This window comes from Pseudophryne corroboree, chromosome 2 (genome assembly GCF_028390025.1).
Source record: "Pseudophryne corroboree isolate aPseCor3 chromosome 2, aPseCor3.hap2, whole genome shotgun sequence".
Lineage (NCBI taxonomy): Eukaryota > Metazoa > Chordata > Amphibia > Anura > Myobatrachidae > Pseudophryne > Pseudophryne corroboree.
Window position 1 is genome coordinate 640,215,789 of NC_086445.1, and position 26,757 is coordinate 640,242,545.

The 26,757-nt window shown below is 48.4% G+C and overlaps 1 protein-coding gene across 1 annotated transcript in view; it reads right to left on the bottom strand.

Moving 5' to 3' along the window:
• Positions 1 to 26,424, bottom strand: part of TMEM167B (transmembrane protein 167B) — a 55,813-nt gene extending 29,389 nt beyond the window's left edge. The window contains exon 1 of the mRNA XM_063954956.1: positions 26,162 to 26,424. Coding sequence (XP_063811026.1) covers positions 26,162 to 26,171 — 10 coding nt within the window. The 5' untranslated portion in view covers positions 26,172 to 26,424. The remainder of the gene's footprint in view (positions 1 to 26,161) is intronic.
• Between the last annotated feature and the right edge of the window lie 333 nt (positions 26,425 to 26,757).

A 26,757-nucleotide genomic window follows, 5' to 3' on the forward strand; every position in this document is an offset into this window, starting at 1 on the left:
GGGGGTGACGGCGTGGCTCCGGGAACAAGCAGCTTGGCCACCAAGTGATCGAACCCTCTGGAGCTAATGGTGTCCAGTAGCCGAGAAGCAGAGCCCTTAAACTAAGAAGTAGCTCCTGCTTCTCTCCCCTCACTCCCACGATGCAGGGAGCCTGTAGCCATCAGGTCTCCCTGAAAATAAAAAACCTAACAAAGTCTTTCAGAGAAACTCAGGAGAGCTCCCCTAGTGAGTGCCCAGTCAGTCCTGGGCACAAAGTCTGAGGTCTGGAGGAAGGGCATAGAGGGAGGAGCCAGTTCACACCCAGTCAAAGTCTTTTCAGTGTGCCCAAGCTCCTGCAGATCCCGTCTATACCCCATGGTCCTTTTGGAGTCCCCTGCATCTTCTAGGACGTAAGAGAAAAATAATAAGATTTTACTTACCGATAAATCTATTTCTCGTAGTCCGTAGTGGATGCTGGGGACTCCGTCAGGACCATGGGGATTAGCGGCTCCGCAGGAGACAGGGCACAAAAATAAAGCTTTAGGATCAGGTGGTGTGCACTGGCTCCTCCCCCTATGACCCTCCTCCAAGCCTCAGTTAGGATACTGTGCCCGGACGAGCGTACACAATAAGGAAGGATTTTGAATCCCGGGTAAGACTCATACCAGCCACACCAATCACAACGTACAACTTGTGATCTGAACCCAGTTAACAGTATGACAACGTAGGAGCCTCTGAACAGACGGCTCACAACAAGAACAATAACTATGTACAAGTATTGCAGACAATCCGCACTTGGGATGGGCGCCCAGCATCCACTACGGACTACGAGAAATAGATTTATCGGTAAGTAAAATCTTATTTTCTCTAACGTCCTAGTGGATGCTGGGACTCCGTAAGGACCATGGGGATTATACCAAAGCTCCCAAACGGGCGGGAGAGTGCGGATGACTCTGCAGCACCGAATGAGAGAACTCCAGGTCCTCTTTAGCCAGGGTATCAAATTTGTAGAATTTTACAAACGTGTTCTCCCCCGACCACGTAGCTGCTCGGCAGAGTTGTAATGCCGAGACCCCTCGGGCAGCCGCCCAGGATGAGCCCACCTTCCTTGTGGAATGGGCCTTGACAGATTTAGGCTGTGGCAGGCCTGCCACAGAATGTGCAAGTTGAATTGTGCTACAAATCCAACGAGCAATCGTCTGCTTAGAAGCAGGAGCACCCAGCTTGTTGGGTGCATACAGTATAAACAGCGAGTCAGATTTTCTGACTCCAGCCGTCCTTGAAATATATATTTTCAATGCCCTGACAACGTCCAGCAACTTGGAATCCTCCAAATCGCTAGTAGCCGCAGGCACCACAATAGGCTGGTTCAGGTGAAATGCTGACACCACCTTAGGCAGAAAATGAGGACGCGTCCGCAGTTCTGCCCTATCCGAATGGAAAATCAGATATGGGCTTTTATACGATAAAGCCGCCAATTCTGACACTCTCCTGGCTGAAGCCAGGGCCAGTAGCATGGTTACTTTCCATGTAAGATATTTCAAATCCGCCGATTTGAGTGGCTCAAACCAATGGGATTTGAGAAAATCCAAAACTACATTAAGGTCCCACGGAGCCACTGGGGGCACAACCGGGGGCTGTATATGTAGTACTCCTTTTACAAAAGTCTGGACTTCAGGAACTGAAGCCAATTCTTTCTGGAAGAAAATCGACAGGGCCGAAATTTTAACCTTAATGGACCCCAACTTGAGGCCCATAGACAATCCTGTTTGCAGGAAATGTAGGAATCGACCCAATTGAAATTCCTCCGTGGGGGCCTTCCTGGCCTCACACCACGCAACATATTTTCTCCAAATGCGGTGATAATGTTGTGCAGTCACCTCCCTCCTGGCTTTAACCAGTGTAGGAATGACCTCTTCTGGAATGCCTTTTTCCCTTAGAATTCGGCGTTCAACTGCCACGCCGTCAAATGCAGCCGCGGTAAGTCTTGGAATAGACACGGTCCCTGCTGAATCAGGTCCCGTCTTAGAGGTAGAGGCCACGGATTTTCCGTGAGCATCTCCTGAAGTTCCGGGTACCAAGTTCTTCTTGGCCAATCCGGAGCCACGAGTATCGTTCTTACTCCCCTTTGCCGTATAATTCTCAGTACTTTGGGTATGAGAGGCAGAGGAGGAAACACATACACTGACTGGAACACCCACGGTGTTACCAGAGCGTCCACAGCTATTGCCTGAGGGTCTCTTGACCTGGCGCAATACCTGTCCAGTTTTTTGTTGAGGCGAGACGCCATCATATCCACCTTTGGTTTTTCCCAACGGTTCACAATCATGTGGAAGACTTCTGGATGAAGTCCCCACTCTCCCGGGTGTAGATCGTGTCTGCTGAGGAAGTCTGCTTCCCAGTTGTCCACTCCCGGAATGAACACTGCTGACAGTGCTATCACATGATCTTCCGCCCAGCGAAGAATCCTTGCAGCTTCTGCCATTGCTCTCCTGCTTCTTGTGCCGCCCTGTCTGTTTACGTGGGCGACTGCCGTGATGTTGTCTGACTGGATCAACACCGGCTGACCCTGAAGCAGGGGTTTTGCCAGGCTTAGAGCATTGTAAATCGCTCTTAGCTCCAGTATATTTATGTGAAGAGACATCTCCAGGCTTGACCATACTCCCTGGAAGTTTCTTCCCTGTGTGACCGCTCCCCAGCCTCTCAGACTGGCATCCGTGGTCACCAGGACCCAGTCCTGTATGCCGAATCTGCGGCCTTCTAACAGATGAGCACTCTGCAACCACCACAGAAGAGACACCCTTGTCCGTGGCGATAAGGTTATCCGCTGATGCATCTGCAGATGCGATCCGGACCATTTGTCCAGCAGATCCCACTGAAAAGTACGTGCGTGGAATCTGCCGAATGGGATTGCTTCGTAAGAAGCCACCATCTTTCCCAGGACTCTTGTGCATTGATGCACAGACACTTTTCCTGGTTTTAGGAGGTTCCTGACCAGTTCGGATAACTCCTTGGCTTTCTCCTCCGGAAGAAACACCTTTTTCTGAACAGTGTCCAGAATCATTCCCAGGAACAGCAGACGTGTTGTCGGGGTCAACTGAGATTTTGGAAAATTCAGGATCCACCCGTGTTGTTGCAGCACTACTTGGGTTAGTGCTACTCCGTCCTCCAGCTGTTCTCTGGACCTTGCCCTTATCAGGAGATCGTCCAAGTAAGGGATAATTAATACGCTTCTTCTTCGCAGAAGAATCATCATTTCGGCCATTACCTTGGTAAAGACCTGAGGTGCCGTGGACAATCCAAACGGCAGCGTCTGAAACTGATAATGACAGTTTTGCACCACGAACCTGAGGTACTCTTGATGTGAAGGGCAAATTGGGACATGCAGGTAAGCATCTTTTATGTCCAGGGACACCATAAAGTCCCCTTCTTCCAGATTCGCTATCACTGCTCTGAGTGATTCCATCTTGAACTTGAATTTTTGTATGTACAGGTTCAAAGATTTCAGATTTAGAATAGGTCTTACCGAGCCGTCCGGCTTCGGTACCACAAATAGCGTGGAATAATACCCCTTTTCCTGTTGTAGGAGGGGTACCTTGACTATCACCTGCTGAGAAAACAGCTTGTGAATGGCTTCCAATACCGTCGCCCTGTCTGAGGGAGACGTTGGCAAAGCAGACTTTAGGAACCGGCGAGGGGGAGACTTCTCGAATTCCAACCTGTAACCCTGAGATACTACCTGCAGGATCCAGGGGTCCACCTGTGAGCAAGCCCACTGCGCGCTGAAATTCTTGAGTCGACCCCCCACCGTTCCTGAGTCCGCTTGTAAAGCCCCAGCGTCATGCTGAGGGCTTTGCAGAACCCGCGGAGGGCTTCTGTTCCTGGGAAGGAGCTGCTTGCTGCCCTCTCTTACCCTTTCCTCTGCCTCGGGGCAGATATGACTGTCCTTTTGCCCGCTTCTTATAGGACCGAAAGGACTGCGGCTGAAAAGACGGTGTCTTTTACTGTTGGGAGGGGGTCTGAGGTAAAAAGGTGGATTTCCCGGCAGTTGCCGTGGCCACCAAATCCGATAGACCGACGCCAAATAATTCCATATGCCGTTTGGAATCCACATCACCTGACCACTGTCGTGTCCATAAACTTCTTCTGGCAGATATGGACATCGCACTTACTCTCGATGCCAGAGTGCAAATATCCCTCTGAGCATCTCGCATATAAAGAAAAGCATCCTTTAATTGCTCTAAAGTCTGTAAAATACTGTCCCTATCCAGGGTATCAATATTTTCAGTCAGGGAATCCGACCAGACCACCCCAGCACTGCACATCCAGGCTGAGGCGATGGCTGGTCGCAGTATAACACCAGTATGTGTGTATATACTTTTTAGGGTAGTTTCCAGCCTCCTATCAGCTGGATCCTTGAGGGCGGCCGTATCAGGAGACGGTAACGCCACTTGTTTTGATAAGCGTGTGAGCGCCTTATCCACCTTAGGGGGTGTTTCCCAGCGCGCCCTAACCTCTGGCGGGAAAGGGTATAATGCCAATAACTTTTTTGAAATTAGCACTTTTCTATCTGGGTTAACCCACGCTTCATCACATACATCATTCAATTCCTCTGATTCAGGAAAAACTACAGGTAGTTTTTTCACCCCCCACATAATACCCCTTTTTGTGGTACTTGTAGTATCAGAGATATGCAAAGCCTCCTTCATTGCCGTGATCATATAACGTGTGGCCCTACTGGAAAATACGTTTGTTTCTTCACCGTCGACACTAGATTCAGTGTCCGTGTCTGGGTCTGTGTCGACCGACTGAGGTAAAGGGCGTTTTACAGCCCCTGACGGTGTCTGAGACGCCTGGGCAGGTACTAACTGGTTTTCCGGCCGTCTCATGTCGTCAACTGATTTTTGTAATGTGCTGACATTATCACGTAATTCCATAAACAAAGCCATCCATTCCGGTGTCGACTCCCTGGGGGGTGACATCACCATTACCGGCAATTGCTCTGCCTCCACACCAACATCGTCCTCATACATGTCGACACACACGTACCGACACACAGGGAATGCTCTATTGAAGACAGGACCCCACTAGCCCTTTGGGGAGACAGAGGGAGAGTTTGCCAGCACACACCCAAGCGCTATAATATATATGGGAACAACCCTATATAAGTGTTGTATCCTTATAGCAGCTTAAATATAGTAATATCGCCAAAAAAAGTGCCCCCCCTCTCTGTTTTACCCTGTTTCTGTAGTGCAGTGCAGGGGAGAGTCCTGGGAGCCTTCCTCACAGCGGAGCTGAGCAGGAAAATGGCGCTGTGTGCTGAGGAGAATAAGCCCCGCCCCCTATTTCGGCGGGCTCTTCTCCGGAGTTTGTGAGATCTGGCAGGGGTTAAATACATCCATATAGCCTCAAGGGCTATATGTGATGTATTTTTTAGCCATAAAAAGGTATTATACATTGCTGCCCAGGGCGCCCCCCAGCGCCCTGCACCCTCCGTGACCGCTGTGTGAAGTGTGCTGACAACAATGGCGCACAGCTGCAGTGCTGTGCGCTACCTCAGGAAGACTGAAAAGTCTTCTGCCGCCTGCTTCTGGACCTCTTCCATCTTCGGCATCTGCAAGGGGGGTCGGCGGCGCGGCTCCGGGACCGGACTCCATGGCTGGGCCTGTGTTCGATCCCTCTGGAGCTAATGGTGTCCAGTAGCCTAAGAAGCCAATCCATCCTGCACGCAGGTGAGTTGACTTCTCTCCCCTAAGTCCCTCGATGCAGTGAGCCTGTTGCCAGCAGGACTCACTGAAAATAAAAAACCTAAAAACTTTTTCTAAGCAGCTCTTTAGGAGAGCCACCTAGATTGCACCCTGCTCGGACGGGCACAAAAACCTAACTGAGGCTTGGAGGAGGGTCATAGGGGGAGGAGCCAGTGCACACCACCTGATCCTAAAGCTTTATTTTTGTGCCCTGTCTCCTGCGGAGCCGCTAATCCCCATGGTCCTGACGGAGTCCCCAGCATCCACTAGGACGTTAGAGAAATATATATTATGTTAGAGGGAAGTTAATTATACACCTGTATCCGTGACTGTGTGGGAATCAAACCTGGAATGCTGAATTTCCAAGTCAGGTAATCTAACCACTAGGGCACAAGAGCTGCACTTGTACAGTAAGTATACACAAACATGTTAATACATATGTCCACAGAAAACTTAAGGGCCATACACACTAAACTATTATTTTGCCCAATATGGCAGATACCGACGATTGTGACGATATATCGTTCACATCGTCTAGTGGGTATGGTCCTGCAATCAACGATGCGCGCACTCACGCTCGTTGATTGCAGGTTGGCGGTCGCCCGTGCAGCATGCTCAATGTGAGCAATGTCACTTGTGACATCGCTCATCACGGTACATGTGTACGGAGCCGCGATAAGTGATGTACACAATGTGACATTGCTCACCTCCCCGGCAGGTGGATCCCTCCCCGGCAGCGGCTTCATTCTAGCTGAGCCGCTGACCGCTCAGCGTCTCCGACCACTGCCCCACCAATTAATTATTTTTTTCCTTACCCACTGCCCCAACAATTCTTGTGTAGAGTCACTTCCACGAGAAAGTGATCATTGGTTGAAATTGAAAAAGGGTGCATTCAAATGTAAAGGTTGCGTGAATGGCTCACTGGGAACACTTTTCAACATCCAACTCAGGGGACTGTATACCATCTGAAACATCAGATGAGACGTGACACGCGATATGTCACATATGCTATCATCTGTCCTTGCAAAAAGCTCTTTGTGGCCAAGTCTATACGGATGTTAAAAGAAAGGATTGCAATGCATAGGTCCTCAATTACAAAAACAGGATTTTAATACCTACCGGTAAATCCTTTTCTCCTGGTCCGTAGAGGATACTGGGGTCCATTTCATGACCATGGGGTATAGACTGTTCCGCAGGAGCCATGGGCACTTTAAGACTTTTCAAGGGTGTGAACTGGCTCCTCCCTCTATGCCTCTCCTCCAGACCTCAGTTACTGGAACTGTGCCCAGGGAGACGGACATTTCGAGGAAAGGATTTACATTTATACTAACGGTGAGAATCATACCAGCTCACACCTCAACCATGCCGCACAACCTGGCATTCAATATAACACACGCCAACAGGCATGAACCATTTACAAGATGATGCTGGGGGAAAAAAAAAAAAAATGTGACACAACTTGTGTAACTAACTGAACAAAACAGCAGGTAAAGTACGCACTGGGACGGGCGCCCAGCATCCTCTACGGACTAGGAGAAAAGGATTTACCGGTAGGTATCAAAATCCTGTTTTCTCATACGTCCTAGAGGATGCTGGGGTCCACTCCATGACCATGGGGTTTATACCAAAGCTCCAGTACGGGCGGGAGAGTGCGGATGACCCTGCAGCACCGATTGACCGAACTTGAGGTCTTCATCGGCCAAGGTGTCAAACTTGTAGAATTTTGCAAATGTGTTTGACCCCGACCAAGTAGCTGCTCGGCAAATTTGCAATGCCAAGACCCCCCAGGCAGCCGCCCAGGATAAGCCCACCTTCCTAGTGGAATGGGCCTTCACCGACGTCGGTAACGGCAATCCAGCCGTAGTATGAGCGTGCTGAAACGTACTTCTGATCCAATGCGCAATAGTCTGCTTGGAAGCAGGACACACAATCTTGCTGGGAGCATACAGGACAAAGACTCTGTTTTCCGTATTCGAGCTTTTCTAGCGACATAAATCTTCAAAGCCCTAACCACATCTACACACTTTGACTCCGTGAACTAGTGATGTGCACCGGACATTTTTCGGGTTTTGTGTTTTGGTTTTGGATTCGGTTCCGCGCCCGTGTTTTGGATTCGGACGCATTTTGGCAAAACCTCACCGAAATTTTTTTGTCGGATTCGGGTGTGTTTTGGATTCGGGTGTTTTTTTCAAAAAACCCTAAAAAAACAGCTTAAATCATAGAATTTGGGGGTCATTTTGATCCCATAGTATTATTAACCTCAATTACCATAATTTCCACTCATTTCCAGTCTATTCTGAACACCTCACAATATTATTTTTAGTCCTACAATTTGCACCGAGGTCGCTGGATGGCTAAGCTAAGCGACACAAGTGGCCGACACAAACACCTGGCCCATCTAGGAGTGGCACTGCAGTGTCAGGCAGGATGGCACTTCCAAAAAATTGTCCCCAAACAGCACATGATGCAAAGAAAAAATAAGAATTTACTTACCGATAATTCTATTTCTCGTAGTCCGTAGTGGATGCTGGGGACTCCGTCAGGACCATGGGGAATAGCGGGCTCCGCAGGAGACAGGGCACATCTAAAAAGCTTTTTAGGTCACATGGTGTGTACTGGCTCCTCCCCCCATGACCCTCCTCCAAGCCTCAGTTAGGTACTGTGCCCGGACGAGCGTACACAATAAGGAAGGATCTTGAATCCCGGGTAAGACTCATACCAGCCACACCAATCACACCGTACAACCTGTGATCTGAACCCAGTTAACAGTATGATAACAAAACGAAGTAGCCTCCGAAAAGATGGCTCACAACAATAGTAATAACCCGATTTTTGTAACAATAACTATGTACAAGCATTGCAGACAATCCGCACTTGGGATGGGCGCCCAGCATCCACTACGGACTACGAGAAATAGAATTATCGGTAAGTAAATTCTTATTTTCTCTAACGTCCTAGTGGATGCTGGGGACTCCGTCAGGACCATGGGGATTATACCAAAGCTCCCAAACGGGCGGGAGAGTGCGGATGACTCTGCAGCACCGAATGAGAGAACTCCAGGTCCTCCTTAGCCAGAGTATCAAAATTTGTAAAATTTTACAAACGTGTTCTCCCCTGACCACGTAGCTGCTCGGCAAAGTTGTAATGCCGAGACTCCTCGGGCAGCCGCCCAGGATGAGCCCACCTTCCTTGTGGAATGGGCATCTACATATTTCGTCTGTGGCAGGCCTGCCACAGAATGTGCAAGCTGAATTGTACTACAAATCCAGCGTGCAATAGACTGCTTAGAAGCATGAGCACCCAGCTTGTTGGGTGTATACAGTATAAACAGCAAGTCAGACTTTCTGACTCCAGCCGTCCTAACTATATATTATATTATATATATATATATATATATATATATATATATATATATATATATATATATATATATATATATATATATATAATATATATATATATATTTTTAGGGCCCTGACCACGTCTAGTAACTTGGAGTCCTCCAAGTCCCTAGTAGCCGCAGGCACCACAAGAGGTTGTTTCAGGTGAAAACGCTGACACCCCTTTATGAAGAAACTGGAGACGAGTCCCAGTTCTGTCCTGTTCAAATGGAAAATTTTAATATGGGCTTTTGTAAGACAAAGCCGCCCATTCTGACAATCGCCTGGCCGAGGCCAGGGCTAACAACATGGTCACTTCCCATGTGAGATATTTGTCAACAGCATGGTCACTTTCCATGTGAGATATTTCAAATCCACAGATTTGAGCGGTTCAAACCAATATGATTTTAAGAAATCCCAACACTATGTTGAGATCTCACGGTGCCCCTAGGGGCACAAAAAAGCTGTATATGCAATACATCCTTTACAATCTGGACTTCAGGAACTGAAGTCAATTCTTTCTGGAAGAAAATCTACAGGGCCGAAATTTAAATGTTAATGAACCCCAATTTGAGGTCCAAAACACTCCTGTTTTCAGGAAGTGTAGAAATCGACCTAGTTGAATTTTCGTCGTGGAGCCTTCCTGGCCTCACCCACGCAACATATTTTCACCACATGTGGTGATGACGTTGTGCGGTCACCTCCTTCCTGGCTTTGACCAAGGTAGGTATGACCTCTTATGGAATGCCTTTTCCCCTCAGGATCCGGCATTCAACCGCCATGCCGTCAAACGCAGCCACGGTAAGTCTTGGAATAGACATGGTACTTGCTGAATCAAGTCCCTTCTTAGCTCCCCAGGCCCTTAGTCCTCTGTGAGCATTTCTTGAAGTTCCGGGTACCAAGTCCCTCTTGGCCAATCCGGAGCCACTAGTATAGTTCATACTCCTCTATGTCTTATAATTCTCAATACCCTGGTTATGAGAAACAGAGGAGGGAACACATACACAGACTGGTACACCCACGGTGTTACCAGAACATCCACAGCTATCGCCTGAAGGTCTCATGACCTGGCGGAATACCTGTCCCGTTTTTTGTTCGGGCGGGACGCCATCATGTCCACCTTTGGTATTTGCCAACGGTCCACAATCATGTTGAAAAACTTCCCTATGAAGTTTCCACTCTCCCGGGTGGAGGTCATGCCTGCTGAGGAAGTCTGCTTCCCAGTCGTCCACTCCCGGAAAGAACACTGCTGACAGTGCGATCACATGATTTTCCGCCTAGCGAAAAATCCTTGCAGTTTTCACTGCCCTCCTGCTTCTTGTGCCGCCCTTCTGTTTACGTGGGCGACTGCCGTGATGTTATCCCACTGGATCAATACCGGCTGACCTTGAAGCAGAGGTCTAGCTAAGTTTAGAGCATTATAAATTTGCTCTAAGCTTATTTATGCGGAGAGAATTCTCCAGACTTAATCACACTTCCCTGGAAATTTTTTCCCTGTGTGACTGTTCCCCAGCCTCTCAGGCTGGCCTCCGTGGTCACCGGCATCCAATCCTGAATGCCGAATCTGCGGCCCTCTAGAAGATGAGCACTCTGTAATCACCACAGGAGAGACACCCTTTTCCTTGGATATAGGGTTATCCGCTGATGCATCTGAGGATGCGATCCGGACCATTTGTCCAGCAGATCCCACTGAAGAGTTCTTGCGGGAAATCTGCCGAATGGAATTGCTTCTTAATAAGCCACCATTTTTGCCAGGACTCTTGTGCAATGATGCACTGACACTTTTCCTGGTTTTAGGAGGATCCCGATTAGCTCGGATAACTCCCTGGTTTTCTCCACTGGGAGAAACACGTTTTTCTGGACTGTGTCCAGAATCTTCCCTAGGAACAGTAGACGTGTCGTCGGAAAAAGCTGCGATTTTGGAATATTTAGAATCCACTCGTGCTGTCGTAGAACTACTTAAGATAGTGCTACTCCGACCTCCAACTGTTCTCTGGACCTTGCCCTTATCAGGAAAGCGTCCATGTTTCTTTTAAGAAAAATCCTCATTCCGGCCATTACCTTGGTAAAGACCCGGGGCGCCGTGGACAATCCAAACGGCAGCGTCTGAACTGATAGTGACAGTTCTGTACCAGGAACCTGAAGTACCCTTGGTGAGAAGGGCAAATTTGGACCTGTAGGTAAACGTCCCTGATATCCAGTGACATCATATCGTCCCCTTCTTCCTGGTTCGCTATCACTGCTCCGAGTGACTCCATCTTGATTTGAACGCTTGTATGTAAGTGTTCAAATATTTCAGATCTCACCGAGCCGGTTGGCTTCCGTACCACAATATAGTGTGGAATACTACCCCCTTCCTTGTTGTAAGAAGGGTACTTTGATTATCACCTGCTGGGAATACAGCCTGTGAATTGTGTGAGGGGGAGACGTCTCGAATTTCCAATGTACACCTGGGATATTACATGTAGGATCCCGGAGTTCCCTTGCGAGTGTTGCTGAAACTCTTGAGATGACCCCCTACCGCACCTGAGTCCGCTTGTACGGCCCCAGCGTTATGCTGCGGACTTGGCAGAAGCCGTGAGGAGCTTCTGTTCCTGGGAATGAGCTGCTTGCTGCAGTCTTCTTCCCTTTCCTCTCCCCCTGGGCAGATATGACTGGCCTTCGCCCGCCTGCCCGTATGGGGACGAAAGGACTGAGACTGAAAAGACTGTGTCCTTTTCTGCCAATATGTGACTCGGGGTAACAAAAGGTGGATTTTTCAGCTGTTGCCATGGCCACCAGGTCCAATGGACCGCCCCTTTATACGGCAATACTTCCATATGCCGTCTGGAATCTGCCTCACCTGACCACTGTCGTGTCTTCGTCTGGCAGATATGTACATCACATTTACTCTTGATGCCAGAATGCAAATATGCCTCTGCGCATCACACATATATAGAAATGCATCCTTAAAATGCTCTATAGACAATAAAATCCTGTCCCTGTCAAGGGTATCAAAATTTTCAGTCAGGAAATCCGACCAAGCCCCCTCAGCGCTGCACATCCAGGCTGAGGCGATTGCTGGTCGTAGTATAACACCAGTATGTGTGTATATACTGTTATGATATTTTCCAGCTTCCTATCAGCTGGCTCCTTGAGGGCGGCCGTATCTGGAAACGGTAACGCCATGTTTTTTATAAGCGTGTGAGCGCCTTGTCCACCCTAAGGTGTGTTTTCCAACTCGCCCTTACTACTGGCGGGAAAAAGGGTATACCGCCCATAACTTTCTGTCGGAGGAACCCCACGTATCATCACACACTTCATTTAATTTATCTGATTTAGGCAAAACTACAAGTAGTTTATTCCCACCCTACAAAATACCCTTATTTGTGGTACTTGTGGTATCAGAAATACGTAACACCTCCTTCATTGCCCTTAACATGTAACTTGTGGCCCTAAAGGAAAAATACGTTTGTTTCTTCACCGTCGACACTGGGGTCAGTGTCCGTGTCAGTGTCTGTCGACCGACTGAGGTAAATGGGCGTTTTTACAAGCCCCTGACGGTGTCTGAGACGCCTGGACCGATACTAATTTGTCCGCCGGCTGTCTCATGTCGTCAACCGGCTTGCAGCGTGTTGACATTATCACGTAATTCCATAAGTAAGCCATCCATTCTGGTGTCGACTCCCTAGAGAGTGACATCACCATTACAGGCAATTTTCTCCGTCTCCTCACCAACATTTTCCTCATACATGTCGACACACACGTACCGACCTACAGCACACACATACAGGGAATGCTCTGATAGAGGACAGGACCCACTAGCCCTTTGGGGAGACAGAGGGAGAGTTTGCCAGCACACACCAAAAGCGCCATAATGTATATAACAACCCTAGAAGGTGTTGTTTCTATATATGGGCTCTTAATATATAATTATATCGCCAATTTATGCCCCCCTTCTCTTTAACCCTGTTTCTGTAGTGCAGGGGAGAGTGGGAGCCTTCCTCACCAGCGGAGCTGGTCAGGAAAATGGCGCTGAGTGCTGAGGAGAATAAGCTCTGCCCCTTTCACGGCGGGCTTTTCTCCCGGTTATTAGGAAAACTGGCCTGGGTTAAATACATACATATAGCCTTAATGGCTATATGTGATGTATTTATTTGCCAAATAGGTATTTATATTGCTGCCCAGGGCGCCCCCAGCAGCGCCCTGCACCCTCCGTGACCGTGTCAGTGAGCCGTGTAGCAACAATGGCGCACAGCTGCAGTGCTGTGCGCTACCTCTCTGAAGACTGTGAAGTCTTCTGCCGCCTGTTTCCGGACCTCCGTTCCGCCGTCTTTCTTCAGCGTCTGTAAGGGGGATCGGCGGCGCGGCTCCGGGACGAACCCCAGGCTGACCTGTGTTCCGACTCCCTCTGGAGCTCAGTGTCCAGTAGCCTAAGATCCCAATCCATCCTGCACGCAGGTGAGTTGGAGATCTCTCCCCTAAGTCCCTCGTTGCAGTGATCCTGTCGCCAGCAGGAATCACTGATTAGAAACCTAAAAAAAAAACTTTACTAAACAGCTCCTTAAGAGAGCCATCCAGTTTGCACCCTTCTCGGACGGGCACAAAAACCTAACTGAGGCTTGGAGGAGGGTCATGGGGGGAGGAGCCAGTACACACCATGTGACCTAAAAAGCTTTTTAGATGTGCCCTGTCTCCTGCGGAGCCCGCTATTCCCCATGGTCCTGACGGAGTCCCCAGCATCCACTAGGACGTTAGAGAAATGAAAGAAAAAAAGAGGTGCAAGATGGAATTGTCCTTGGGCCCTCCCACCCACCCTTATGTTGTATAAAACAGGACATGCACACTTTAACGAACCCATCATTTCAGCGACAGGGTCTGCCACACGACTGTGACTGAAATGACTGCTTCTTTTTTGGTGGGGGCACAAACCAACCAGTCAATCTCTCCTTGCACAAACTGGCTCTACAGAGACAAGATGTCCACCTCATCATCATCCTCCGATTCCTCACCCCTTTCACTGTGTACATCCCCCTCCTCACAGATTATTAATTCGTCCCCACTGGAATCCACCATCTCAGGTCCCCGTGTACTTTCTGGAGGCAATTGCTGCTGGTGAATGTCTCCACGGAGGAATTGATTATAATTCATTTTGATGAACATCATCTTCTCCACATTTTCTGGAAGTAACCTCGTACGCCGATTGCTGACAAGGTGAGCGGCTGCACTAAACACTCTTTCGGAGTACACACTGGAGGGAGGGCAACTAAGGTAGAATAAAGCCAGTTTGTGCAAGGGCCTCCAAATTGCCTCTTTTTCCTGCCAGTATACGTACGGACTGTCTGACGTGCCTACTTGGATGCGGTCACTCATATAATCCTCCACCATTCTTTCCATGGTGAGAGAATCATATGCAGTGACAGTAGACGACATGTCAGTAATCATTGGCAGGTCCTTCAGTCCGGACCAGATGTCAGCACTCGCTCCAGACTGCCCTGCATCACCGCCAGCGGGTGGGCTCGGAATTCTTAGCCTTTTCCTCGCACCCCCAGTTGCGGGAGAATGTGAAGGAGGAGATGTTGACGGGTCACGTTCCGCTTGACTTGACAATTTTCTCACCAGCAGGTCTTTGAACCTCTGCAGACTTGTGTCTGCCGGAAAGAGAGATACAGCGTAGGTTTTAAATCTAGGATCGAGCACGGTGGCCAAAATGTAGTGCTCTGATTTCAACAGATTGACCACCCGTGAATCCTGGTTAAGCGAATTAAGGGCTCCATCCACAAGTCCCACATGCCTAGCGGAATCGCTCTGTTTTAGCTCCTCCTTCAATGTCTCCAGCTTCTTCTGCAAAAGCCTGATGAGGGGAATGACCCGACTCAGGCTGGCAGTGTCTGAACTGACTTCAGGTGTGGCAAGTTCAAAGGGTTGCAGAACCTTGCACAACGTTGAAATCATTCTCCACTGCGCTTGAGTCAGGTGCATTCCCCCTCCTTTGCCTATATCGTGGGCAGATGTATAGGCTTGAATGGCCTTTTGCTGCTCCTCCATCCTCTGAAGCATATAGAGGGTTGAATTCCACCTCGTTACCACCTCTTGCTTCAGATGATGGCAGGGCAGGTTCAGGAATGTTTGGTGGTGCTCCAGTCTTCTGTACGCGGTGCCTGAATGCCGAAAGTGGCCCGCAATTCTTCGGGCCACTGACAGCATCTCTTGCACGCCCCTGTCGTTTTTTAAATAATTCTGCACCACCAAATTCAATGAATGTGCAAAACATGGGACGTGCTGGAATTTGCCCAGATGTAATGCACGCACAATATTGCTGGCGTTGTCCGATGTCACAAATCCCCAGGAGAGTCCAATTGGGGTAAGCCATTCTGCGATGATCTTCCTCAGTTCCCGTAAGAGGTTGTCAGCTGTGTGCCTCTTATGGAAAGCGGTGATACAAAGCGTAGCCTGCCTAGGAACGAGTTGGCGTTTGCGAGATGCTGCTACTGGTGCCGCCGCTGCTGTTCTTGCTGCGGGAGGCAATACATCTACCCAGTGGGCTGTCACAGTCATATAGTCCTGAGTCTGCCCTGCTTCACTTGTCCGTGGTTAAGTGGACATTGGGTACAACTGCATTTTTTAGGACACTGGTGAGTCTTTTTCTGAGGTCTGTGTACATTTTCGGTATCGCCTGCCTAGAGAAATGGAACCTAGATGGTATTTGGTACCGGGGACACAGTACCTCAATCAAGTCTCTAGTTGCCTCTGAATTAACGATGGATACCGGAACCATGTTTGTCACCGCCCAGGCTGCCAAGGCCTGAGTTATCTGCTTTGCAGCAGGATGACTGCTGTGATATTTCATCTTCCTCGCAAAGGACTGTTGGACAGTCAATTGCTTACTGGAAGTAGTACAAGTGGTCTTCCGACTTCCCCTCTTGGATGACGATCGACTCCCAGCAGCAACAACAGCAGCGCCAGCAGCAGTAGGCGTTACACTCAAGGATGCATCGGAGGAATCCCAGGCAGGAGAGGACTCGTCAGACTTGACAGTGACATGGCCTGCAGGACTATTGGCTTTCCTGGGTAAGGAGGAAATTGACACTGAGGGAGTTGGTGGTGTGGTTTGCAGGAGCTTGGTTACAAGAGGAAGGGATTTAGTGGTCAGTGGACTGCTTCCGCTGTCACCCAAAGTTTTTGAACTTGTCACTGACTTATGATGAATGCGCTGCAGGTGACGTATAAGGGAGGATGTTCCGAGGTGGTTAACGTCCTTACCCCTACTTATTACAGCTTGACAAAGGCAACACACGGCTTGACACCTGTTGTCCGCATTTGTGTTGAAATAATTCCACACCGAAGAGCTGATTTTTTTTGTATTTTGACCAGGCATGTCAATGGCCATATTCGTCCCACGGACAACAGGTGTATCCCCGGGTGCCTGACTTAAACAAACCACCTCACCATCAGAATCCTCCTTGTCAATTTCCTCCCCAGCACCAGCAACACCCATATCCTCATCCTGGTGTACTTCAACAGTGACATCTTCAATTTGACTATCAGGAACTGGACTGCGGGTGCTCCTTCCAGCACTTGCAGAGGGCGTGCAAATGGTGGAAGGCACAAGCTCTTCCCGTCCAGTGTTGGGAAGGTCAGGCATCGCAACTGACACAATTGGACTCTCCTTGGGGATTTGTGATTTAGAAGAACGCACAGTTCTTTGCTGTGCTTTTGCCAGCTTAAGTCTTTTCTTTTTTTCTAGCGAGAGGATGAGTGCTTCCATCCTCATGTGAAGCTGAACCACTAGCCATGAACATAGGCCAGGGCCTCAGCCTTTCCTTGCCACTCCGTGTCGTAAATGGCATATTGGCAAGTTTACGCTTCTCCTCAGACGCATTTAATTTTGATTTTTGGGTCATTTTACTGAACTTTTGTGTTTTGGATTTTACATGCTCTCTACTATGACATTGGGCATCGGCCTTGGCAGACGACGTTGATGGCATTTCATAGTCTCGGCCATGACTAGTGGCAGCAGCTTCAGCACGAGGTGGAAGTGGATCTTGATCTTTCCCTATTTTAACCTCCACATTTTTGTTCTCCATTTTTTAATGTGTGGAATTATATGCCAGTATCAATAGCAATGGCCTACTACTATATTTACTGCGCACAACTGAAATGCACCACAGGTATGGATGGATAGTATACTTGACGACACAGAGGTAGGTACAGCAGTGGCCTACCGTACTGCTATATATAGTATACTGGTGGTCACTGTGTCAGCAAACTGCAAAACTAAAATGCACCACAGGTATAAAATGTAGATGGATAGTATACTTAATGGATGACGACACAGAGGTAGGTACAGCAGTGCACTCTGCACTGTACTCCTCCTATATAATATTAATTATACTGGTGGTCCCCAGTCCCCACAATAAAGCAGCACACTGAGCACAGATATGGAGTGTTTTTCAGGCAGACAACGTATACTGGTGGTCACTGTCAGCACAACTCTGCACTGTACTCCTGCTATATAATACAGCTGCTCCCCAGTCCCCACAATTAAGCAGTATGAGCACTCAGCACAGATATATTATGCAGCACACTGAGCACAGATATGGTATGGAGCGTTTTTTTCAGGCAGAGAACGGATAAAAACTGGTGGTCACTTATCAGCAAAACTCTGCACTGTACTCCTCCTAACAGCTGCTCCCCAGTCCTCCCCACAATTAAGCAATAAAGCAATCAACTTCAACAATAAACGGAGAGGATGCCAGCCACGTCCTCTCCCTATCATCTCCAATGCACGAGTGAAAATGGCGGCGACGCGCGGCTGCTTATATAGAATCCGAATCTCGCGAGAATCCGACAGCGGGATGACGACGTTCGGGCGCGCTCGGGTTAGCCGAGCAAGGCGGGAAGGTTCGAACCTGCCTCGGACCCGTGTAAAAAGGGTGAAGTTCGGGGGGGTTCGGTTTCCGAGATACCGAACCCGCTCATCTCTACCGTGAACGTGTCAGTAACTACTGGCACCACAATAGGTTGCTTTATGTGGAAAGATGAAACCACCTTCGGAAGAAAATGTTGACGAGTCCTCAACTCTGCCCTATCTTCATGGAAGATCAGGTAAGGGCTCATGTGAGACAAGGCCCCCAATTCAGACACCGACCGTACGGATGCCAATGCCAAAAGCATCACCACTTTCCAAGTGAGAATCTTCAACTCTATCTCTTGTAGAGGCTCAAACCAATCCGACTGAAGGAACTGCAACACCACGTTAAGGTCCCATGGTGCCACTGGAGGCTGGATGTGCAGAACCCCTTTCACGAAGGTCTGAACCTCTGGAAGAGAGGCCAATTGTTATTGGAAGAACACTGACAAGGCCGAAATCTGGACCTTGATTGATCCCAATCGGAGGCCCGCCTCCACACCAGCCTGCAGAAAATGGAGAAAACGTCCCAACTCAAACTCTTCCGTAGGAGCCTTCTTGGATTCACACTAAGACACATTTTCTCCATATACTGTGGTAATGTTTCTACGTTACTCCTTTCCTGGCCTGAATAAGGGTGGGGATGACTTCCTTGGGAATACCCTTTCGGGCTAGGATCCGGCATTCAACAGCCATGCCGTCAAACGTAGCTGCGGTAAGTCTTGATATACGCACGGCCCCTGCTGCAGCAGGTCCTCGCAAAGAGGATGAGGCCGAGGATCTTCTATGAGCAACTCCTGAAGATCTGGGTACCAAGCCCTCCTTGGTTAGTCTGGGGCAATGAAGATTGCTCGAACTCTTGTTCTTCTTATGATCCTGAGCACTTTTGGGATCAGCGGAAGTGGAGGGAAAACATGCACCGACCGGAACACCCACTGGGCCACCAGCGCATCCACTGATATTGCTTGAGGGTCTCTCAACCTGGAACAATATTTCTGAAGCTTCTTGTTGAGACGAGATGCCATCATGTCTACTTGAGGAACTCCCCAAAGACTTGTCACCTCTGTGAAGACATCTTGGTGGAGGCCCCACTCTCCTGGATTGAGATCGTGTCTGCTGAGGAAGTCTGCTTCCCAGTTGTCTACTCCCGGAATGAAAATTGCCGACAGAGCCTTTACATGTCTTTCTGCCCAGACGTGGATCTTCGTCACCTCTGCCATTGCCGCTCTGCTTTTCGTTCCGCCCTGCCTGTTTATGTACGCGACTGCGGTTACATTGTCCGACTGGATCTGCACAGGATGATCTTGAAGATGTACCGCTTGTTGAAGGCTGTTGTAAATGGCTCTCAATTCCAGCACGTTTATATGAAGGCAGGCTTCCTGACTTGACCATTTTCCCTGGAAGCTTTCTCCCTGAGTGACAGCTCCCCAGCCTCGGAGACTTGCATCCGTGGTTACCAGGAGCCAGTCCTGAATCCCGAACCTGCGTCCCTCTAGTAGGTGAGAACTGTGTAGTCACCACAGGAGAAAAATCCTGGCTTTTGACGACAGGATTATCTTCCGGTGCATGTGAAGGTGGGATCCCGACCAATTGTCCAACAGGTCCCACTGGAATACTCTGGCATGGAACCTGCCAAACTGTATGACTTCGTAGGCCGCCACCATCTTCCTCAACAACCAAATGCACTGATGGATCGACACACTTGATGGTTTCAATATTTGTTTTATCATTTTCTGGATTTCCAGAGCCTTTTCCACCGGAAGAAAAACTCTGAACTTCTGTGTCCAGAATCATCCCAAGAAAAGACAATCTTGTCGTCGGTTCCAACTGTGACTTTGGATAATTTATGATCCAACCGTGTTGTTGGAGTATTGACAGGGAGAGTGTGATGTTTTGTAACAACTGCTCCCTGGATCTCGCCTTTATCAGGAGATCGTCTAGATAAGGAATTATATGAACTCCTTTCTGATGCAGGAGAACCATCATCTCCGCCATCACCTTGGTGAATACCCTCGGCGCCGTGGAGAGACCGAAAGGCAACGTTTGGAATTGGTAATGGCAATCCTGAACCGCGAATCTCAGATAAGCCTGGTGAGGAGGATAAATGGGAACATGCAGGTAAGCATCCTTTATGTCTACAGACACCATGTAGTCCCCCCTCCTCCAGACTGGAAATCACTGCCCTCATTGATTCCATTTTGAACTTGAATCGTTTCAAGTAGAGATTCAGATTTTTTAGGTTTAGGATTGGTCTGACCGAGCCGTCCAGCTTTGTAACTACAAAAAGACTTGAATAAAAACCTTCTCCTTGTTGTGACAAAGGTACCAGGACTATGACCTGATCCTGACATAATTTTTGGATTGCCGCTGTTACTGCTTCCCTTTCCGGAAGAGAAGCTGGCAAGGTCAATTTGAAAAATCGGCATGGGGGAACGCCTTGAAACTCCAGCTTGTATCCCTGGGACACTACTTGCAACATCCAGGGATCCAGGCCAGACAGAATCCAACCTTGGCTGAACAGTTTGAGACGTGCCCCCCACCCGAGCGCCCTCCCGCAAAGGAGCCCCAGCGTCACGCTGAAGATTTGGCAGAAGTAGGGGTAGACTTCTGCTCCTGGGACCCTGAAGTCGCTGCGGACTTCTTTCCCTTTCCCCTTCCTGCAAAGAAGGGGGAACCTCTTGCTTTTTTGTATTTATTGGGCCGAAAGGACTGCATGTGTGGGTGATATGTCTTCTTTGCCGGTGCAGGCGCAGAGGGCAAAAATGTTGACTTACCTGCAGTAGCCGCCGAGACTAATGCATCCAGTCCATCGCCAAATAAGGCCTCACCTTTATATGGGAGAGCCTCCATATTTCTTTTGGAATCTGCATCCGCGTTCCATTGGCGAATCCACAACGCCCGCCGAGCCGATACTGCAATGGTAGCGGCTTGTGAACTCAAGAGTCCAATATCTTTCATTGCTTCTAGCATGTATGCGGCAGCGCCTTTGATATTCCCTAACTTAAGGAGTATCTCATCTTTATCAATTGTGTCAATTTCTGATGACACGCTTTCTGACCATTTTTCAACAGCGCGACTCACCCACGCGCAAGCAATAGTGGGCCTGAGCAGCATATCATTGGCAACATAAATGGATATCAATGTAGTTTCCATCTTTCGGTCTGCCGGCTCTTTTAGTGAAGGGAGAATTACCTTCTTTATCAACCTGGACAGTGCACTGTCTAACACAGGGGGTGTCTCCCATTTTTTCCTGTCCTCCACTGGGAAAGGATAAGCTATCTGAATTCTCTTGGGAATACAAAATTTCCTTTTTGGGATTCACCCACATCCCTTCAAAGAGAGTATTAAGCCCGTGGGAAGGAGGGAAGGTGACCTTGGATTTCTTTTCTTTATAGAAATAAACCTTCTCCTGAGGTACAGGAGTGGCTTCCGTGACTTCCAGCACTTCCCTTATAGATACAATCATATATTGTATATTTTTTTCCAATTTATGATCTATTTCTCTGGAGTCACTATCGTCGACACAAGAATCAGTGTCCATATCAGGATTCACAATATTCACAAATGGTCTCTTATGTGACCCAGAGGGGTCGCCTGCGGATGGAAGAACAGAGCCCTGAAAAATCACATCTTCCACAGATTTTTTCCAGCACTCAGCATGAGATTCAGCCTCACCTAATCTCCTATTGATATGATGCATACTATCACGTATTTCTTTCACCCATGCAGACTCTTGTGTGCCGGCAGCGCCGCCACATTACAACTCTGTGTCCCTAAAATGCCTTCCTCCGGGGAGGAACTCCCTGCCTCAGACAGGTCACACACACGTGTAAAACACACACTCACAGACACACTGGGACTTATAGGGGACAGACCCACAATAAAATCTGTCCGAGGGACACAGTTTAGGAGCAGCCAGTTCACAACCCAGCGCCAAAGAAAAAATCCCCGTGCCACGTACTTCGTACACAGAGACAAAATCCCCATGTCGCGTACCCCGTACACAGAAACCTTTAAGCGCTATTATATTATGAACAATATGATTTAGCACCCAGGCCCCCCTTTTTTCACCCCGATACTTGTTCAGAAGTGGAGGAGGACCAGCGTCTTCTCTGCAGTCTGTGAATGAGAGAAAATGGCCCTGAACAGTGTGCTGGCTGCCTGAGGAGGAAGCTCCGCCCCCACAATGGCGCGTTTCTCCTCAGAGATTTTTTTTCACATAATATTTATACTGGCGGGGTTAGGCTGTGCCTTGGCATCTTATGCCCCCTTTTATCCAGTTTACGAGGTTATTTGCTGCCCAGGGCACCCCCCCCCCCCAAGCTCCCTGCACCCTGCAGTGCCTGTGTATGTGTGGCCAGCAATGGCGCGCTACGCTCCCGCCAGCCGAGCGGTACCTCAGCCGTCACTTTACTTTATTGAAGATCTGTCTTCTTACACTCACCTGTCTTCTGGCTCTGTGAGGGGGGTGACGGCGTGCCGTGGGAGTGAGCATCTAGACACGGCTAGCGTTCAGTTCCCTTCAGGAGCTAATGGTGTCCTGTCAGCCAGAAGCAGAGCCATGAAACTCTTCAGGAAGTTGGTTCCTACTTCTACCCCCTCAGTCCCACGAAGCAGGGAGTCTGTTGCCAGCAGTTCTCCCTGAAAATAAAAAACCTAACATAAGTCTCTTCAGAGAAACTCAGTAGAGCTCCTCAGAGTGCATCCAGTCTGCCTGGGCACATAGAGGGAGCATAGAGGGAGGAGCCAGTTCACACCCATTGAAAAGTCTTAAGAGTGCCCATGGCTCCTGCAGAACCGTCTATACCCCATGGTCATGAAGTGGACCTCAGCATCCTCTAGGACGTATGAGAAAAAAAAGTCACAATAACTTTCAACATTTTTTGTCACTTATTAAATTTTTAATACATCAGCCCCATTATCATTTAAGGCCCATACACACTACACGAGAAAGTAAAAGCTATCGCTCAGAAGGGCCAATCTGAGCGAGATCTTTTACAATCTTGTTTAGTGTGTACACTCAATGTCATTAACGATGCACGTTCCTGCGCATCGTTAACGACCCCTCTCTCGTCTGACCATGTACAGACGAAGGAGGTCCTCGTTAACGACAGCTGCAGCATGGGTGTTGTTCCTCCTGACTTCACTCCCTTCCCCACTGGCATCGGAAAGTGTGTATGCACTTGCCGATGCCAGCACCCCGCTGCCGCCAATATCAGCGTCGACAGGGACTAGTTTAGCGTGTATTGGGCTTAATAGATTTTTCCATGTAGTAAACTACAAAAGTCAAGCAGAGTTTTTCTATTTGAAAATTATTTACAAATCTAATAACAGTGTGTGAGTGTGTGCGTGTGCGTGTGTGGGAAGGGGGAAAGGGGATTAGCCGCTGTAAATTACCGTTGCTAATCGATCCCCAGGAGGTAATTCAATTGACGCCATTAGCCGGCATTATCAGGGATTTAGTTTTGTGTTTCACCTGGCCAGAGGTAGGGGAAACAAAATCCGAGATAAGTGCCATTTTTCAAGACCGCGGTATCAAAAACACATGGATCCGGGAACCTATACTGGATCTAGTGTGTTTTTGCATGAAAACAGGTAAAAAAAAATTCCAGCAAAAAAAAACAGGCACCTAACTGAATCCAATGTTATTCTCTGGTAGTTTCTACCTCTATGGGGTCAATTCTATTCTCCGACAGTTGAATAGCGCCGGGAGTTTGCTACTGGCGCTATTCAATACAGCGACGAGTGACCCTCAATTGTCGGGAATTCTTCTCTCATCCCCGGGGGATGAGAGAAGAAACCCGACAAAAGTGCTGCCTCGCGGCCGGTGCGAGGCTGATTCTGTCGGGAATCAGCCTCGCGCCGGGGAGTTAAGTCGGAGAATGACGGTTCTCCCGACAATTCAACCTGTTTAGTCGTCGAAAACGGGCCATCGCCGACTTAACTGGAGCTGAATTGAATAGCGTCGGGAGCTAATTCCCGGCGCTATTCAACTGTCGGAGAATATAATTGACCCCTATGAGTCGGAAAGTAGCATAGTACCCGACTCCAAGAACTGCTTTGGAGTCTGTGGTCATCAATTGCCAGTAGAAAGATCTGGCACAGTACTTGTGATCTACTACTTGAAGCCAGGAATTAGTACGATACATGCACCCACTTACTGCATACCTGACCCTCTCCATGAGGGAGAAAATGCTGTTCCTGGACTTTCCTGGTAATGTATGATTACCATCACCTGTGGTGAGCTAGTTAATTGATAAGAAAGGTGTTTCACCACAGGTGATGGCAATCATACATTACCAGGTAAGTCCAGGAACAGCATATTCTCCCTCATGGAGAGGGTCAGGTAGGTAAGTATGACTTACTGCCTGTATAGTATAGAACTGTACAGTACATGTGACCATGAACTCATTTAGGAGTAAGCAACCTGTGGCACCCCAGCTGCTATGGAACTACATATCTCAGCATGACACATTTACTAACAACAAAACTGTGGCAGGAAATGCTAGGATGTGTAGTTCCTTAATAGCTGGCAGGTTGCAGAACCCTGATAACTGGTGCCAAGACTTGAACAATGCCTGTAATAACTAATACCCCTTTCAGACTGACAGGGCCGGGTCACACCCGGGAATGTGTTCCAAGACGCATCCCGGGATTGACCACTTTCAGACTGCACTTAGACCTGGGATCGACCCGGGACAGCCCCATTCACACTGATCCCGGGAAATCCCTGCAAATGTATATGTATGTCATTAGAAATTAAATTTTTTTCTGTCCACCCCATTCTTTTTACAGTTGCTGTCATGCAACTTCAAGAACTGCTTCTTTAGAGTCTTCATTTTATTTACAGCTTGCTTTTGTGTACGTATAATGCCTCTTGCTTCAAGCAGCTTTGCAATATGTTTATAAATGACTGCATCCTTCACTGTGCCTGTGATCCGTTTTTAATCTCTTCCTCACCCCTCATGCTGAGCAGCTCTTTCACCTCCTGATCTGTCCAGGTCACCATGACTGTCTCCTCCGCTTCCTGGACGCTTCGCCGGGCTCTGGATGATGACATCATCTTTTCTGAGCCCAGGGAAGCTCCAATGAGAGGCCTTTTAACAGTCCCGGGTACTGAATACCGGGTATGGCCCATTCACACTACACTGCATCCCGGATTCAACCCTGGTCGAGACCTGGGATGAAATCCCGGAACGCTCGTCACGGGATATTGTTCCTGTACCCTTTCACACTGTTCAATTTCCTGGGTTGATGCGCGTTCATGTGCAATAACCCGGGAAATTTTTGTCAGTCTGAAAGGGGTATAATAAGCACAGGGCCTGTATCTCTGGCAACAGATACAATTCTTCTTTTACTTAATTACCCCAAACCTATGTAAGCTTGTTTTGAAAAAGCCATCTTTACCAGCTGATATCACTGCAACATGATGGCCTAAAAGTACAGAGCTGTGAAATACCTGCAATTTATAAACTAAAATAATGTCTAGATCCACTGCATGGCCAGATCATTGCAGCAAATTTCCACAAACGACTGAACAATATGAGTGATGCAAAAATTGCTCATTCCAGCATGATGTGCAGTGCGCACAAATGCCATACATACGGTAGGCTTAATTTGTGCATTTTAATATGCATCCACACTGAGCTGAGAAAATGCACACGTTAGAGGTGATGAACAAGCACAGTTACTCGCATTCAAACACAGTCACACCAGTATATCGCCCGCATTGCCCATGCATTAATCCTCGCTGAATTGACCACACTGAATATATCCTTTGCCTACCTATCCCAGGCTAAATAAATAATAAAATGAACAAACTTTGCAAATATCTCATATTTCTGGTGTACCACGCATAATACAAGTGGTCTTGCTCTGTCTGTTAGACAAAAGACTAGCCAGCTGTTTTTTTGTATTAGAAATGGCAACACAATCTAAAATAGGAAAAAAAAACAACTACTAATAAACACCTGGGTAATAGCAACAATCACACCCAGGCCACGTATGTACAGCACAGAAAGCAGCTTGTAACTGGGTGAGACAGACAACGCTCTCCATCTGTCTCTAGGGGGCGCTTATTACCAACCCATTTGATCAGCGCACTGACAGAAAGCGCAGCACTGTGTACAACGCGTCAGTATGCGCCGCCACATTCCCCGTCTCACCATTAGTCATGACTGCTATATCCGGGCTCTCTACTACAGCTACAGTCTTCTCCCTCTCGGTTTCACACGCCAAACACCATGTCCAGCAGGAAGGGACACCGCACAGTTACGTAACGTTAGATTCCGGGAGTTAGTAATGAAGTCACATGATATACGCGCAGAGCAGTGTGGGAGAGGATGTGCAAGTGCAAAGCATTGCGGGAGAAAGGGCAGTCTCTGTCTCTGCAAGCGGCAGCTTGGGAAGGTGCAGTGGACAAGTGAGTGGAATAGAGATGGGAATCGAAGGTGGCTGTGTGCCAGCTGTTGAATAAAATTGACGATGCTCAACAAAAAGCCCGTCGATTGCACAACATCAATTACTCAGGGCCGGGGGATGTTGACTTTTCTCTATGAGTGTATTTAAGCTGTCCAATCATCGTTTCTCTTACGTCTCGAGGATGCTGGGGTCCACATTAGTACCATGGGGTATAGACGGGTCCACTAGGAGCCATTGGCACTTTAAGAGTTTGAGAGTGTGGGCTGGCTCCTCCCTCTATGCCCCTCCTACCAGACTCAGTTTAGAAAATGTGCCCGGAGGAGTCGGTCACAGCTAATGG